Raw genomic sequence first — 17,632 nt, forward strand, 5'->3', positions numbered from 1 at the left:
CTTCTATGTAATCCAACAAAACTTGTTTCACTGAGAAAAAAACAAACCCTACTTCCTCTTTAACAGTGTGCTTTGTTGTAAACATATTTGAAACTATTACCAATAAAGTTTTGTTTAAAAAAAAGACCTGAACTTTTATTTCTGAAGCGTGACTTAAGACAGGGTGGTGCGGAGAAGAGGAAAAAGCGAGGGGCTGTGATGACATTGAGACGTTTGAACGCTAATACAGTAGACAGTACTTGGGCCTTCCAAATGACAGGTGCTAAATGATGGCACTGGATGGGAAGTTGTGGAATATATCTTCTTAGAGAGCAGTATGTGTGCTTACATTTGCCACTGACACAGTGAGATTTTTTACCTACGGTTTAATTGCCATGCCTGAAGGTACATAGATTGAGGGTATTGTCTGTCCTGATCAACTTTAAGGAGGTCAGCTAACAAAATGGATTAGCTAGTTTTAACTTACTAGCCAATCAATAATGCAATAGCAATATAAGTGATATTTTGAGTCTATTTAATTTTTAGTTTGTGGGAATTCTGCTAGCATCTTAAAGATGGAAAGTTAAGATTATCAAATAGCTGTGAAAATGGGATCATGTGTCTGTTACCTAAAGTTTACACCAGCATTCCACAATTGCCAGATTCACTGGACGTGTGTGTGTGTGTATAATTTGCCATAGAATGTTGATATTTATAGAAAGCTCCTACCCTGCTGATTACAAAAGAATACACTATTTGTATATGAAATAAATGTCACATGTCAAGTTACGTAATGAACTATAGTGTTGTACAAAGTCTCCTAGTACAAAATCCATCCATTCAAGGCCATTGAAAGTTGGGCAGACAAAATATAAACCACTTTCCTGGTACACAGACATTCCTGTTCTTGTAAGAGATCAACCATTATCAACACAGTCTATGAGAAAACTAACTGTATTAATCTCCAGAGGTACAACTATATTGCAAGGTCTCTGGACATTTGTGTTTTGCTTTTGGGGCCTCTGCTTATGGCCATAGTTAAAGAACTTTTTCAGCAAGATGTATGGCAACTGTAGTTGGCTATGATGTCACTCTTTTCCTTAATCTAAATTTTGCTTTTTCTATGTACATATTTTCAGGCTTGGCTTGAAAAAGTGACAGCCTACCAATAGCTTGTGGCACATTACAAACTAACTTATTTGTGTTGCATTAGCTAGCTAGGATGCTAGAGCAGTTTTTCATGCTGCTACAAGACTCCTTTCTTGTTCTAGTTCGACTGAAGTTGGCTTCTAAAGAGATGTCTGCTCAAGTGAAGTGATGGAATGAGGTGCACTGGAAAACTAGGGTGAACTGTTCTAAAAGTGAATGGGTCATTCTGAGAATAACAAGCATTAGGGACTGAACAGCAAAGGGATGCAACTTGATTTGAAGCATGCTAGCTGCTTTCCCAGTTCATATAGAGGTAAGACTTCTTGGAGATGAAAACAGCTATGAGATCCTTTTTGGTTCCTTTTTTAATTTTCTTAGCTAAACCCAGATACACTGTAGTTCGTTCACTCCACTTTCCCCCAATGTTGAAGACAGTTTGGAAGTGGAATTCCATTTTCACCTTCGGTTAATAGCTGTGGTATTACTTTCAAAAACTGCAAAATCTTTTTGACCATAGATGGCAGTGGGACAAAAATGTGTGTGTGTGTGTACACATGGGAACTGAAGCCCTTCTCAAACCACTTTTCATCTCTCAAACGTACCTGTCTCCCTCTTAAATAGCCTTCTGATACCCTGTCTGGTCACCATTGTTTGAGCATTTTTTTCTCTTCATGATGTGGTCAGGCAAGGAGGCCACATCTGGTGATGAGCAAAGTCTTGCTCAGGAGGGTAGCACTTGGTTAACAGTGATCCCCAGCGTTCTGAAGCTAACCGGGTGCAGACGTTGTAGGCCAGTGAGCCTGCCTACAGTTCTTGCAGCTTCTTGGAGCTGTCTAACACCATGCGGCCTCTTGATATGTCCACATACAACTCATGGCTGCTATGCAAGAAAGTTGGTACAAAAGACACTATAACACTAGAGAATGTTGAAAACCCAGAAGCACAAAGTTAAATCTCTCAAACACAGGCTTGTTAATGCAACTTGCCCCTTTTCCTGTCACGTAAGACAGGCTCCGTTGCCCTATGTAAGGAATCATACTCCAATTGTATCAGCTGTTTAGGTATCTTCAAGTTGGATTAATCTGTATGTGTGTATGTTTGTGTGTAGTCTTCAGGCCATTTGACTTGCATAATATCCTTTTTACATAAGGTTTAGATAACTGATGTGTATATATGTTAAAGTTGTATACTCAAGAGGAATGCTACATTTGGCATACCCTTATCTCTGTTCATGATGCCAGGAAACCTTGCATTGGCTTACCAGCAAATACTGGAATTCTTGAACCTTGGTGTTTTAAGGAAAACCACAAATGAGAGATGTTAAGAGTAACAAAAATGCTACTGCAATTTTTCAAGGCGGTTGCTCTTGAAATCTCTCTGGAGGGCACAAATGCTTCAATTTGGAAAAGATCATTCGTTTGACACACTGGGAGTTTTAAAGTAAAACAAGTGGACTGGTAGTTTCAAAACATACTGAAAGCTACAGTGTTTTATTCCCACCTCTGGAAGGGAGGAGGGCTTGAAAAAGAGATGGCATGAAGGCAGTTCATTCCTGACCACTTCCTCTCACTGACTCAGCTTGTGAACATGGGCATATTGCTTCCCTTTCCAGTGCCTCTTTCCCATCAGTAATGGGGGTGGATCAAAGCCACTGCTTCCCACAGTCCACATTACTGCTAAATCGTGTTACCTGTGCCATAACTGGAAAAACTATGATTTGAGGTGGACTGAAAATTCTCACAGGATTAGCATTGGGGAAAGTATTGAGTTAAACAGGTACAGCCTAAGAAGACACAAAACCCTGTTATTCTGCCCTAATTGCAATATGTTGGAACTGGGAATATAACTCATGAAAGGTACCCACTTGATCTTAACATATCCTTATCAGCTGTCCTCAACTTATAGAAGTAGTCTATAGCGCAATGTTAAAACTCATGGTAACTTAGCATGGCTGTGCAATTTATTCTATCCATTTTGCTTTTGGGGCCATAGAAAGCTACCTGATTCTGAGTCAGATCATTGGTCTATCCAGCTTAATACTGTCTGCACTGGCTGGCAGTGGCTCTCTAGGGTTTTTGATGCAAGGTTCCCTCCCAGTCCTACCTTAAGCCACCAAGGATTACATCTGGGACCTACATACAAAGCAGATGCTTTTGTTCTCCCCCAAAATCAACAAGGAAGGGATTCTGTTCTGTAGGATCCCTTATTAACTTCTCCCCTCTTCTTGCTCCTGTCCCAGACATAAAGCAGATCACCACTGTTCAGTAGGTTGCTGCACTCTGCATAGACATTCAACGCATCTCTCACCGAGAACCAAGCCTGCTCCTATTTACATAGCCTCTGTATTCTAATTATTGGCCATGCTATTGCGATGTATTGTTGGAAATATATATAGAAGTTGGAGCTGCAACAATATGATGCAGTGCTGAGTGCTGCTATTAAATATTCCAACCACTCCCTCCCTCAAACCAGTTAGTCTGTCTCTGGCTCCTGAGCATGCTGTTCTCATTGGTCTGCTTTGATATTTCCTTCCATTGGGTTTTTTCCACCATTTTTTTTTTGTATTGCTACAAATCTTGGGGTTCCCCTATGCCTGGTAGTAGCTCCCCTTTTGTGCAAGGGCCTACAGCTTGAAAAGTGGAGCGTACACAACATTTTGCAGCACTGCCCTTCCTCTGCAAGCTAGCACTACCCAAGGGCTGGTAGTAGCTTAGCCACAGAGTGACTGTGATGAAGATTGGTCCAGCTTGGTCAGGACTTGAGTAATTAGCAGGTAGAGAAGATGGACAATAGCACTGACTTCAACCAGACATAGCTTAAGTTGGTGGTGCTGATATGCACTGCTGACTTTTACGTGAACAATAACTACCACACTATTTACTATGGATATGCTTTAGTGCAACTCGTGTTCACAAATAAATGAACAGTGTGGTGTGCTAGCCTTTGGCATCTTGTGAAAATTTCACAGTCCTACAGTACATCAGTACAGAGAAAATATACTCAAGGCCTCAGTCACTCTACTGTAGATTTCCTGTATCATCTCTTTGAAATTCAATAGTCAATATTCCTAGCATTGCTTAGATTCTGACTTCTGGGGCTGTTGGGAGGGGGGAATCCAACTGTTACAATTAATTGCTTAACCATAATAGAAACAGGTACAAGCTTCCTCTTTCTGATCCTACTTATCCTCTTAAACTATGTTTTAGCAGCTTATGTTTTGTTATGTCATCGCATCATAAACTCTGGGGTCCTGGCCAAAAAGAAGAGTACAGTAATCAAAATGCAACATATTGTGAAATCTAAGGGCCTCCTTTCTAACATTTCTAGTGTATGAGAACAAGAGTCGGAGGAGGGTACCCAAGACTGTGAGAGTTTACAGTAGGACATCCTAGTGTGACCAGAGGACAACTGGTTGTGACAACCGCAAGAGTTCAGTTCAGTCTGACCTCTGTGTATTTACTTGGATGCAAGTCTCACTATGCTCAGTGGAGCTTGCTTCTCTGTGCACAGAACTGAAACCTTAATGGTGTAGCCTAGGGCTGCAAAAGCAAATGTCATAGGAAGTGAAGGAGTGGTGGCTGGGAGGGACATTTTTCCTCTCTTTACAGCCGCCTTTTGAAAAACACACAAAGCAAAACATAGAGGTTCTGATCTCCTTCCATATTTCAGCGCTCGCATTTATCTGCTGTAGTCAGGAAATACAAGTGTACAGGGGCAGGCAGGACAAACCTTCAGCGATCGGGGTTAAGCAAGGGCGTGGACGCTGACCGACGTAGTTTTGAGTGAATAAATGTGGACTAGGAGGAGGTCAGGTTCGTAAATTGGGCAAATGAAGACGGGCGTTTGAGAGGAAAGCTAAGCGTTGCAGGCTGAGGGGAAAACTTCTATTCCACTTTCCGCTGAAATCCGCCGCTGAAACTCCTGCTGCTATAAATGGAACAGCCAGCGAGTGTTTTTTTTTTAAAAAAAAGAATTATGTAGTCGCCGGATTCCTGCTGTTGACTTCTGCCTGAGGCGGCCAGAGAGCGCCCTTTCCAGGCGGCGCGGCCGCTAAGGGGACGCCGCGAATTCTCCTGCTCCACCTTAAGCCGCCAAGTGTAGGGAGGCTACGGGAGGCAACAGCGCCTCCTTAAGCGGCTGCGGGTCCCGCTCGGGCGGTGGTGGAGGCGGCGGCGCGTGCGGCTGGGGGAAGGGGAGGGAGGAGCTCGCGCTGCCCGGACCAGCCCGCGCGCCGCCGCTTCCAGCAGCAGCAGCGCCTGCCGGGCGGAGGGTCTAGTTGGCGCCGCGCGGGCAAGAGCTGAGGCCAAGGCGGAGCGGCGCACGGGGGCAGCGAAGCCCCGGGGGAGGCGGCAACACCATGGCCGGGCCCCCGCCGCCGCCCCCGGGCCAGGAGGCGCCGCGCTACCAGGAGTGGATCTTGGACACCATCGACTCGCTGCGCTCGCGCAAGGCGCGCCCGGACCTGGAGCGCATCTGCCGCATGGTGCGCCGGCGGCACGGCCCGGAGCCGGAGCGCACCCGCGCCGAGCTGGAGAAGCTCATCCAGCAGCGCGCCGTGCTCCGCGTCAGCTACAAGGGAAGCATCTCGTACCGCAACGCTGCGCGGGTCCAGCCGCCTCGGCGAGGCGGAACGCCCGCCGCCAGCCCCGCGGCCCCGCAGCGGCCGGCCCGCACTTCCCCGCCCAGCGCTCCCGCCGCCGCCGCCGCCACCGCGACGCCCCGGTCCTCCCAGCGTGCAGCGCCCCGCGCGGAGCCAGCCGCGCCGCCGCCGCCGCCACCTCCGCCGCCACCGCCGCAGCCGCCGCCTCCTCGTCGGACCGGCCGGGAGCGACCGCCGCCGCCTGCCCCCGCCCCGGAGGAGCCCTCCCCCGTCAGCCTGCGAGAGATTGTGCGCTACTTGGGCGGCGACGGCGCCGCGCCGGGGGGCGGCCGAGTGACTCGAGGCCGAGCGCAGGGGCTGCTCCAAGAGGAGCGGCTGGAGAGGACCCGCTTGGGTGGCGGCGGGGGCGGGGGCGGCAGCGGCAACAGCGTCGCCTTGCCCAGGGCGGAGAGAGGCGCGCAGGCCCGGGCGCCCAGCGCCAGGGCTTACAGGAACAAGGTGAGGGGCTGCCGCGGCGCGCGCGGGGGGAGGGGTGGGGGCGGGGCGGCGGGGGCGCACGGGCTGAGCGGAACAGGTGAGCTTCCCCAGGACGGAAACGGACCTAGCGGAGGAGTGCGCGCGCAGGGGGCGCCCGAATACTGGGCGCGGGGGGGGGGCGGGCGCCGGAGAGGAGCCGCTTTCGGGGAGGGCAGACGGCGCCCAGCCCCCCGAATGTTGTCAGCGGGCGCTCGCGCAGGTGTGCGTGTGTCTGGGAGGAAGAGTTATGGGCAGCGCCCAATCAAATCGCTTTGGCACGGGAGGGGGCGCCACGATTGGTGCCTGGGCTTCGACGGGGCGACATTCTCCCGTGCAGTTCCGAAGTATTGTGGGAAGGTGAGCGGAAAGGCCGCCGCTGGATGGCACAACTCCGCCTGGTCCGCGGGGAACTTGCGGGGCCGAGTTGGGGAGCGGGTAAGAACCACCCCCGGGCGTGCGTGCGGAGGGGCTCCGCTCACCTGCGCGCGTGGCCCTCCGGTGACATTTGTGCGGCGTTGGGGATGCACGACGGGCCCTGGACAGTGGCCCCTTCTCTGACCTCGCCCCCCCCGCCAAACTCAGGCCGTGCCAGGCTCCGTATAAACACAGAACAAAGAGTCAGTTTGTGCTTGACCTAAAGGGTTCTGTAACCTCCAAATAAGGTCGGGAGGTGGTGGGAGTAGTAAGGCAGCGAATGCAAACGGGGAGCGGAGGGGGGAGCAGAAAAAGAGAAATCATGTGGTCAGGAGGGTGACCAGCTCTGGAATGTAACCCAATCCAGTAAGGATCAGAGCAATTATCAAGGGTAGAATACAATTACAGTCCAGTAAAAAGAAGCCCCTTTTGGTTCTCTCTTATTTTTGGCAAGTTTTCTGTTACAAGGATGGCAATAGATTTCCATAAATCTAGGCGGATCCACCCAACAAAGCCAAGTGGAGGGATGGTGTGACTGAAGTTTGATTCCATCTCTTCTTGGATTAGAAGGCTCCTGCTGTGTTTCAAAGAGCCTCTGAGCATTTTGCAGTAGTACTTTGGAGACCTTTACCAAGACTAGCAACACCGCTGGTTCCAAGTACAGTGGTACCTCGGGTTAAGTACTTAATTTGTTCCGGAGGTCCGTACTTAACCTGAAGCACCACTTTAGCTAATGGGGCCTCCTGCTGCTGCCACGCCGCCAGAGCACGATTTCTGTTCTCATCCTGAAGCAAAGTTCTTAACCTGAAGCACTATTTCTGGGTTAGCGGAGTCTGTAACCTGAAGCATATGTAACCTGAAGCGTATGTAACCCGAGGTACCACTGTACAGTAACTCATTTTGAACAAATAAGGGAAACTGAAGCAGGATTACAAGAAATGGCTCTGAGTAAAATTACATTGTAACCTGGAAGTAGATTGGGTTAGTTGTCAAAGTGTGCAATCCTGTTTATGTCTAGACAGAAGTAACAGCCACAGAGGTCAGTGGTACTTAACTCCCAGAAAAGTTGGCATAGGATTTAGCAAAAGGCCACACCCTTAGCCTGGAAGTAAGCACCATTAACAACAATTATGTGTAGGACAGTACTGTAAAGTCAATAAAAGTGAAACAAGGAACTTGAGGCACCAACATTGAGTAAGCCTGGAGAGTTAGACACAGGGGTGATTAGTCTGGGGTGCTGTGGAAGCAAGGCCTGGATTTGTAAATATATATATGTATTCTTTTTATGTTTGCAGAAGGCAGGTGAGGAGGTCAAAGGTGAAGAAGAAGAAGAGGAGGAAGAAGAAGAAGAGGATGAAGCCTCCACCATGTCTGAAGGTTCAGAGGTGGCACAAGATTATGAGGCCAGCAACTACAGCAGACCTGGGATAGGCCAGGTGAACGGGGACTGTAAGGACAGCAAGCATGGTGGGAAAGAGATCCCACCCAGCAGTGCCCACACCAGAGACCTGCGCTCCCTCGAGGAGCAGCCCTTGAACAAAGGATCAGAGCGTCCCCACCATGAAGGAAATGAGCAATGTCATACAAAGGCCTCTTGGCCTGGAGAAAGTGCCTGTCACCATCTGGGGGGCAGCAAGAAAGATGGCAGCGCCTATCAGCAGCCAGACAGAGCAGGTATAGGGTGGGCAGGAGGGCGGGGCGAGTAGTTGGCTAAGCTTGATTTTTCTTGGGAGACCCAGGCCCTAGAGGGATATGGTAAAAGATCCTAATGGAGGAACCATTGGAGATGGTGATAAGTTTATTGCACAGGTTTTTCAAGTGTAAATAGACCCCTGGCGTCATTGTGCAACTCACTATTGAGAATTATGCCTAGGAGCCCTAGGCCAGGTCAGTGGTATTATGAGTGGATGAGGAGCGGGGCAGGGGGGTCGGATTGTGGGAAGGTGGCTTTGGCTCTCAGGTGTTTGTGCCATGGGAATTAAAACTGGCTTCTAGTTCTCTGCCTCAAAAGGGCTCCAGGCACATACACATGCACAAATTCATTCACCAGCTAGTTAAAGCCTCATTGCTATGTAAGAGAACCAGGCCCATTCCCATTTGTGTTTTTTTCCCCCTCCCTCTCTTACTTTCTCCCAGTGTCACCAGCTGTTGCAGGTACTGAGCCCTCTGTGCCCTCATCCCCTGGGAGACCTGGCATCCAGGCAGATGGGAGACCCTTCAGCTGCACGTAAGTTTTGAGTGGGCACCGAAAACCCATTTGTTTAATGACAGCTAGTTCACCTATGACCCTCTGTAAGGAGAGAACACTTGAGTCCCCTGCCATCAGTGCCACCACCTATTTAGAAAAGGACCAGACAAGACATCTTCAGCAGTGAGTAAAGGCTGACTGCATCTAGAAGGGCTTTCATCTAGGTAAGCTTGCCCCTCATTCTACCCTGGTGCTTATGGGAATGAGGGAGGAGCTGTAGCTGCTGCCTCACCCCAGCTGGTTCTTAAGAGAAGGAGCAGCAGCAGCACTTAGCTTTTGTACACTCTGGGAAATGAAGCTGCTGTCAGAGTGAATGAGGGGCTGCTGAAGTGGTGGCAGTAGAGGAGGAAGCAGTAAGTTAGTCCTGCAAGTTTCTTCAGCTGCCTCCCTCCTTCATTGGAGGAAATGAGTTGCTGCTGCCCTTCAGATTCCGAAGCAGGCACAGTGGGGTTGAAATACTTAGACGTCCTCATTAGGCTGCTTTGCACATTGCCATATTTGTGTGACTGTGATGCCATATTGGTGCCTCTCAATGGGGGCCTTCCCTTCCTGTTTGCTGGGATAGGCTTCCTGTTAGCCTGGCCTCTGTCGCCCATGTTCTGGGAACCTCCAAGATAGACTGCTGGAATGCACTGTTTATAGAGCTGCCTTGGGAAACTGTTCAGAAGCTGCAGTTCCTATAGAATGCAGCTGCTTGATTGCTGCCTGGGACTGGGGGTTAGGATCATGTTTTGCCTGTGCTATGCGGCTGCACTGGCTTCCATTCCATTAGTGGGTCCTGTTCAAAGGGAACTTGAAGGGCCAACTGTCTCCAGATATGCCTCACTGACTGAGGTGAGGTGGGTGGCAACCAGAGAAAGTTTATTTCCCCAGCAAGTGATGGAACATCTTCTGCCCAAAGATGGTCAGACCTCACCTGGAGTACTGTGTCCAGTTCTGGGCACCACAGTTCAAGAAGGACACTGACAAACTGGAACGTGTCCAGAGGAGGGCAACCAAAATGGTCAAAGGCCTGGAGACGATGCCTTATGAGGAACGGCTAAGGGAGCTGGGCATGTTTAGCCTGGAGAAGAGGAGGTTAAGGGGTGATATGATAGCCATGTTCAAATATATAAAAGGATGTCACATAGAGGAGGGAGAAAGGTTGTTTTCTGCTGCTCCAGAGAAGCGGACACGGAGCAATGGATCCAAACTACAAGAAAGAAGATTCCACCTAAACATTAGGAAGAACTTCCTGACAGTAAGAGCTGTTCGATAGTGGAATTTGCTGCCAAGGAGTGTGGTGGAGTCTCCTTCTTTGGTGGTCTTTAAGCAGAGGCTTGACAACCATGTGTCAGGAGTGCTCTGATGGTGTTTCCTGCTTGGCAGGGGGTTGGACTCGATGGCCCTTGTGGTCTCTTCCAACTCTATGATTCTATGTTTCCCTGACAAGATGCTATTTTTCCTTTCACCTCCAAGCAGGTGTTTTTTTATTTACCCAAGCTTTTGAGATGAAGTTCTTGCTCTCTGTCATTTTGCGGCATTTGACTTTATTATTCACATTTTGTTTTACTCTTGTAACCCCTCCCCTTCCTGCAGTATATTTGAAGTATGGTTTAAAAATACACATAATAAATTACTGGGGTGGGGTTTGGGTGGCCCCATACAGAAAAACTTGTCTCTTGCTCAAGTTGGGTTCTTTTTATGATCTGCCCCCCCCCATTCTGGATCCATGCATGCACTCTCTTCTTTTTAACTCCTGGTGAGAAGTCCCCTTCACATTGTGGATCAGGAGGCCATTGGATGCCTGGGGTATGAATTCTCTTTTCTCTCTCTCTCCTCCTTGTAGCTCAGTGAAGGAGAAGCCTTCTGACCCAGTGGAATGGACTGTGAGTGATGTTGTGGATTATTTCACAGAAGCTGGTTTTGCTGAGCAAGCATCTGCCTTTCAAGAACAGGTGAGAACCTTGGGATACCAAGTGAAAGATTTGGGGATTAATGCTCAAGCGGAACTCTTAGTGAAATAGAAGGCCCTGAATGGCATGGACACTGAATGTTTAACAGGGTAGGGACTTGCATGTATGCACACTCGGTTCCTAGTTGCTTAGGGGCTCTTTGTCAAATGTAAAACACGAGACAGGGTGCATATGATTGTACATCAAAGCAGCAGTCACCGTGGGGTTTTCTTGCGTGCTAAAAAACCTGCCTTGTAAATAACAGAGGTGCTTGCCAATGATTAGAGATCTGTTTCAGTTATCCATATTGCTACTCCCCACCCCCACCATTGCTTCCAACTGGCTATTCGCTTAAGGAAAAATAAAGTTACTAGAGCTCAGCAATCCTATTTTAATGTGTGCTTATGTTCATAGGAAGGGTCCGGAGTGTTCTCCCGCATATGTCTTCCCCATCCCTCTCTGCATGTTGCATCATGGGCCTCTTCCCCTTAGTACGGGATTTGGCTCCTTCAGCCCTCTCTCCTCTTATAAGCAAGGCTCTCTGCCTGGTCCAGCTACAGCTGTCAATGGCACCAACCAAGGCCAAAGTCAGGCTTCCTTCTTCAGGGATCTGCACCTAGAAGCATCCCACCTTGTGAGCTGGATGCTGTCTATGGACATCTGCGCCTTCAAGCCACCTTTCCATAGGCCCTGTTGGGACCTAAGCTCAACAGAGGGTGGTGTTGTCATGCTTCCTATGCGCTGTGTTCAGATAGAAAAGACTGAAAAATACTCTTGTGACTATTTCAAAATATGAAATTCTGCTTAGGATGGGCATTTCCTGGTGACTTGTGTTGGAGGCCTAATGGGTTGATGGCCGGGTGTTAAACCAGTGGCATGAATCGTAATTGGTAACAATTAAATATGTGTTAAAAGGATGGGGAAGGACTAAGCATTCAAGATAGGCAAAAAAATGTGCATAAATTCAATCATATCCATTCCTCAACCTGGAAACTCGTCTAGATTTATGGAACACTTCCCTTCTTCCCTCTGGTTCACTGAGGAGGGGGATTCCTTCTTAATACAGATCTCTCCTATTGCTTTCTTAAAAGTAGTGTGTGTGTGTGTGTGTAATCTATATTCCGTCTCTTAATGGGGGGAGTCCCTGTGCCCTAAATGCCCTGATGTTTTGTGCCTCTGTTGCTCCCACTGCAGGAGATCGATGGGAAGTCTCTTCTGCTGATGCAGCGCACCGATGTCCTGACCGGCCTCTCCATCCGCCTGGGGCCTGCTCTCAAGATCTACGAGTACCACATCAAGGTCCTGCAGCAGTGCCACTTTGAGGAGGACGAGGGCGACTCCTTCATGGGCTGAGGAGGACGGGCGCAGCTCGCGAAGGGTGTGGAGAGCTTGGGTGGGGAGAAGTGAACGGGGACTCTGCCAACCGCTACTGTCTCAAGTCATTTCAGCCTTTCTCTGCCTCCATGAAAACAAAGAGAAGCAGCTGTGTGGGAAGGGGAAGAAGGACTTTGGCCAGATTTTTGTGAAAATGGTGGGGAGGACAGAAATGATGATCCAGGCTTTGCGGCTTCTCTACCCTGATTGTCCAGAGATAGGAAAGACAGGGAGGGAGGGCTGCAAAAAAACAAATCCCACCCTTCTCCCAACCTGTCTGTGTTACTTACCCCAGCATTTTACTTACCATAGTGCATTGTCTGTTCTTGGGAAAGGGTGGAAAGATGTGGTTTTTGTTCCTCTTCCCAGTCGCAGTTTAATTGAGATAATTTGTGCTTCAGCATCTCCCCTTTCCCCTTCCCCTTTACCACCACAACAACAGCAACCACAGTAGCACTTGATGGTCCTACCTGCTCCCCCTCCCTTTGTTGCTGTTCTCAAGAAGACAAAGATAGAGCCTGCTGAAGGTGTCAGGAGGTTTTAATCAAATATCTTTTTATTCTCTTTTCTGTTTGGGTAGGCTTTTCTTCCAGTTTTCATGGTCATTGCCCAGAGTCAACTGCTTTTTATTATTTCTTTCTTCCCATTTTTTAAAAAAATATAAATATTTAAACTGGAAAGAAACCCAATTGGTTTAGTATTCCCAGACTTGTTAGCTTTCTGGAAGGGGTATTGGATGACTTAAAATGAACATGTGTCTAAAGGACAAAAGTATGTGTAAAAAGAGGTGGAAGTCCTAAGTTCTGCTCTCTTTTTCTCTCCTTTTTTATTTGAGGGTGGTGATGTCACCTAGTGGTGTTGCTAATCGCTTTATGGGATGTATTCTGACTAGTCCAGGGATGGGAGCAGAACTCTGGAGTCCTGGCTCAATTTTCAATGCTATAATCAACTGGGGTAAAAAAGTGCGGTAACATTTGCACATCACCAGGAAGTCTAAAATGAAACACTTAGGGTTAAGGGAAGGTCTCTTTGCAGTGGCAGAGGCAGATGACTTGTTGTCTGTGTATATTCACAACCAGGTGGTTTAGCTGGTGCTTCTATAGCAGATAATATAAGTGGAGCAAACACTTTGGGGACTGAAAAGAGCAAGGAAAGGAAATGGTCCGCAGCCCTGTTCTCAGTTACGAAAAATGGGGTGGTGGTTTTTGTTGCCTTACGAAAGGATCTCCTCTTGTTAAAGCAGGCCAAACCCGCAAAGGTATACTGTAAAGGCAAGAGGAGGTGGTAAAAAAGACTACAGTGAAATTGGCTCTTTGTGCACATCAAATGGAGAATATCTAGCTATGGCAGAAACACAAAATCTGAGCTTTTTTGGTGATTTTTCAGGGCACACCTCTTGAGTACCCCAGTTGCTTAGCAAGTATCTGTTTCACAAAACAGTTTGAAACTCGTTTCACTGTCACGGCTTTCTGTAAAGAACTCACCTTTTGGTGAGGCTGCTGAGAACTCTTTTGTAGTATCTTAGACCCTTTTACAGAACGACACTTCCTAGAATTTGTTGTTTTAGAGCCGTGGCAGATTAGGGTTGAAACTGGTTTAAATTTGGAATGTAGACAGGCCCTTAGTACAGTTTGAGGATCAGTGGATAGACAGTAGCTACCCTGTTTAGTTGTGACTCAGAAACAGAGAAGCGTACGTAGCTCGAGACACAACCCAACATGCATGCCTAAAGGAATGCACAGCTAGACAGGAGCACACTGAATTTATGTTCTCAAAATTTTATTTGGAACCATGAGGGCTAGAAACCTATTGTTTGAACTTTGAAAGCAGAGGTTCTCAATGTTGTAGCACAAAAGTGCCTCAGGGGCTTACATACCGGCTGCATGTTGCCCCCTATTGCACTAGACCCTACTATTTTGTCCAGAGCTGGGAATAAAAAAACAACACGATTTTTGGGTTCTAATATGTATTCTTTTTATTGGCCACCAGTTGTCAAAAGAGCTGCCATAGGAGGTGAAATGCTTTAGGAACCAATTTAGATGACTCAACAGTGGGAGTGATTTTTCCAACTCTTTGTGCTGTCGTTTTGGGAACAGAGTAGGGCTACAGAATTGGGCTGCCCGTTTACTTCATTGTTATTGACACTGGCCAGGGTGGAAAGAGGAGAGGACATTAATAATCCACAGTGGAAAGGTGTAGATTGGAATGGACAAAGCCAAGCAAGGCTGTTCCAGCGCAGTGTTTTGAAAATTCCTCTGTGAGGCTTGGATGGGACAAGGTTGTGTTGCCTGTCAGAGCAGAAGGTAGTTCAAGTAAGAGACAAGACGGAAAGGGGCTTCAGGATCCTAACTTCCTAGATACACTGTAGTACAGTTTAAGGGCTGATATACATGACCATGTGCTGATGAAAACACAGATAAGGTGCTGGCTGGTTGTGTGGTTTTTTTTTTTTTTAAAAAAAAGATTTGTGCTTTGGGATCTAGGCTTAAGCTGGTTGGCAATGGGCCCAGGTTGTAACATACAGGTTTTGGAAATTTGTGCAGGGGGAATGGCCTTGGCTAAGGCTGTGCTGAGGTGTGAACTGGGCTTGTGTTTACTAATTCAACATCTACAAAATCCAAAGGCGAAGTTTCCTTGGTAAAGGTGGACACAACATATTGCACAGTCTTTTATGTTGATCTAGGCTAATCTAACTACTGGAAGTTAAACACTTAAAGGCTAGCAATTAATTTGGACCATTCTAATGAGGAGAAATAGTATTTGAATCCTACAGCTGGTCAAATAAGTGCTCCATCACTTTGGGTGACTCTCAGTTCCAACGAAGTTTCATCTCAACCTTTATTTGAAATCTAGTTTGGATGTGAAGCTGAAACCGGAGGTTTGGGATGGACTGGGCTGAAGAATCACATGCACCCAGTTCAATGCGAGACTTCGCACCTGGCTCCCTCTACCTCAGAGCTTTCCAAACTTTTCATGCTGGCGACACACTTTTTAGACATGCATCATTTCGTGACACAGTAATTTAGTTTTGGTAGCAAACCAGAGGTTAAACTAACCCTTTTCCAGCACCGGGAAAAGCGGGGAGCGTTTGCACAACACATTAACACACTAAGGTGTCGCTACACAGAGTTTGGAAAGCTCTGCTCTACCTGAATTGAATACATAACAGTTACTTAACCTATTCAGAGACTGAATCACAGACACTTCCCTAAACTTGCTTAAAATCCTAATTTCAATCATGGTGCAGGGGTGGTCTAGCACCCAATGTTGCTGCAGAAACAATGTCACAGGTGGTGAAAAGCGAATGGGGGTGCAGGGAGTGGGAAATATTCTAGGTCCATTTCACCAACTAGGCCTCTGGCAAAGTGGTCATTCCTCAAACTGCTGATCAGTGATGCCTTGGATGTATGGTTGAAATATCAAGGAAATTCTTGATATTTCATGGGCTTCTCCTTGGAAATGGTGATGCAATCCAAGCCCACATACCCACCTGAAAGAAGTGGAGAGAGGATAATTAAGAAAATACATGCTTCTAACGGACTTTGCAGCTTTCCTATTAATTCTTCAGATTTCCCTCTGAATAAGTGATTGCAACTAGCATTTGCTGATTAACATGGGATGCAGCTGTCCAACTTTGGGACTACAAGTGGTTGAGCTACAAGTACGGATGCCTCTGTTCTGTTTCCAAATGTGCTGCCTTGACTTAAAATGGATGGAGGACCTGTGGCCCTCCAGAAGTTGGGCTTCCAGCCAGCATGGCCAGGAATGATGGAAGCCGTAATGCAGCACCAGCATCTTAGGCCCTACAGATGCTCTTACACTCTGAGGATCCTTAGGCTGTAGTTCTATACCTGCTTACCGTGGGATAAGTTCAGTCAAAGTGAGTAGAACCTAGAGCTGAGTACAGGATTGTTAGTTACTTTCAGCACTATGTGGCATTTAAATTGATACTAACCCAAAAGCAGCTGGGTTGTCAACAGTGAACATCCCTACAGAACAAATTCATTCAGGACTGGCATACTAGAGGTATCAATGTTTGTGGTGCTTACAACCAGAAGTTGATCTTTTAAAACAATAACGTGCTGCTCCTGTTTAGCTATGAGTATTTAACCTCGTGGCTAATGGTGGGACTTGATGCATTGTCCTGCAGCATACACACACACAAAAAGGCAACCAAAGCAATGAAGCATCTGAAATACTTTGAGGAAAGGCCAAAATACTTGAAGCTTTATAATTAAATGGAAGAGGGGAGGGATGAATTGTGTGTGTTGTGGCAAGAGTCCATCTCTTCCCTACATACAGGCCATGCTTCCGCCCCTGACAAACAGACCAAGGACAGATTTTTTTAAAAACTATGCTTCCATCCAGCTGATGTCCAGTACGACGTGATGGCCACTGGCCCCAGTGCAGGGTCTAGCACTAGCTGTTTGCCATGATAAACTAAATGGACACACCTGATTCAGAGGCAGTCTACCTCTGACAGCCAGCTGGCAGTCTAGCCACTCTCAAAAACAGGATGCTGAAGTGGATGAACTCTGTCTGAGGCCACGGAAGTCTTTATGTTCCTCATTCTGACTTCAATGTACCTTTGGGAGTAGATAATAAATTAGGATTGATTCCCCCCCTCCTCCAAGAAGATTTACAATGAAAGCAACAGCTCTGTGGCTGATAACTGTGTGTAAAGAAAGATTCTGCTTCAGTAAAAAATAGTAAAGGACTTTGAATTCCCATTGTGCTGATCCTTCGTTGCTTTCAACTTGGTAGCCACTGTAGGGAGTTCCAGATTAGGTCACTGTCAAGTTCACAATTATTCCGTTCTTCCTGAGAAGTGATTGCATGCTGCGCTTTGTGCTGGACTTCAGTAACATAACTGCATATTGAGGATGGGAATGGGGTGAGGGAAGATCAGAGGCTTTTGGTTTAAAGGATAATAACTCCTGGCTCCCATAAGAGGGTCCATTTGATCAATCCACTACGCTTGCATCTGTTTATAAGATGCTGAACTGGACTTTTTGCATGGCAAGCAACCATAACAGGACTCCTTGCCCAGGCAAAGCCTGTATTCCTTGGAACAAAATAATAGTTTGCTTGGGTCTTGGGAATGGCAAAAAAGCAAAAAAATAAAATAGAACTAAGCCTGGGGGAAATCCTGCTACAACCAATTTTTTTAGGGTAAGGTATAGGGGGCCCAGCTGCACAAATACAAATTATGGAAAGTAGGCTATGATAGACACCTTACAAATAGAACTGCATACTTGGTATAGCATTTTTTATTTTTTATAGTATTGGTTTGGATGTAGGTAGGTTGGAGAATCTGCACAGGAACTCAAGGGAAAATATATGCTGCTAGGACACTTTTGAGACCGCTTCGTGTGCCATTCCAACATGTCACTCAGAGCACACCCATTGGAATTGATG

At 47.2% G+C, this 17,632-nt stretch overlaps 1 protein-coding gene across 1 annotated transcript; it reads left to right on the top strand.

Annotated features, from left to right (window-relative positions):
- The first annotated feature begins 5,344 nt into the window (after positions 1-5,344).
- SAMD1 (sterile alpha motif domain containing 1) lies at positions 5,345-14,660 on the top strand. The gene is made up of 5 exons (XM_081898453.1): positions 5,345-6,226; positions 7,954-8,332; positions 8,795-8,885; positions 10,735-10,843; positions 12,035-14,660. The coding sequence occupies exons 1-5, from the start codon at positions 5,486-5,488 to the stop codon at positions 12,191-12,193; spliced, it is 1,479 nt and encodes a 492-aa protein (XP_081754579.1). The 5' UTR covers positions 5,345-5,485; the 3' UTR covers positions 12,194-14,660.
- Positions 14,661-17,632: the final 2,972 nt, after the last annotated feature.

This window comes from Podarcis melisellensis (assembly GCF_964234715.1).
Source record: "Podarcis melisellensis genome assembly, chromosome: 2".
Taxonomy (NCBI): domain Eukaryota; kingdom Metazoa; phylum Chordata; class Lepidosauria; order Squamata; family Lacertidae; genus Podarcis; species Podarcis melisellensis.

Bases quoted from the DNA above. Each gene is read 5' to 3' on its own strand.
- SAMD1 (XM_081898453.1), top strand. From the start codon at position 5,486: ATGGCCGGGCCCCCGCCGCCGCCCCCGGGCCAGGAGGCGCCGCGCTAC. The intron at 8,333-8,794 runs GTATAGGGTGGG...ACTTTCTCCCAG, and splicing joins TCAGCAGCCAGACAGAGCAG to TGTCACCAGCTGTTGCAGGT. The intron at 10,844-12,034 runs GTGAGAACCTTG...CTCCCACTGCAG, and splicing joins CATCTGCCTTTCAAGAACAG to GAGATCGATGGGAAGTCTCT.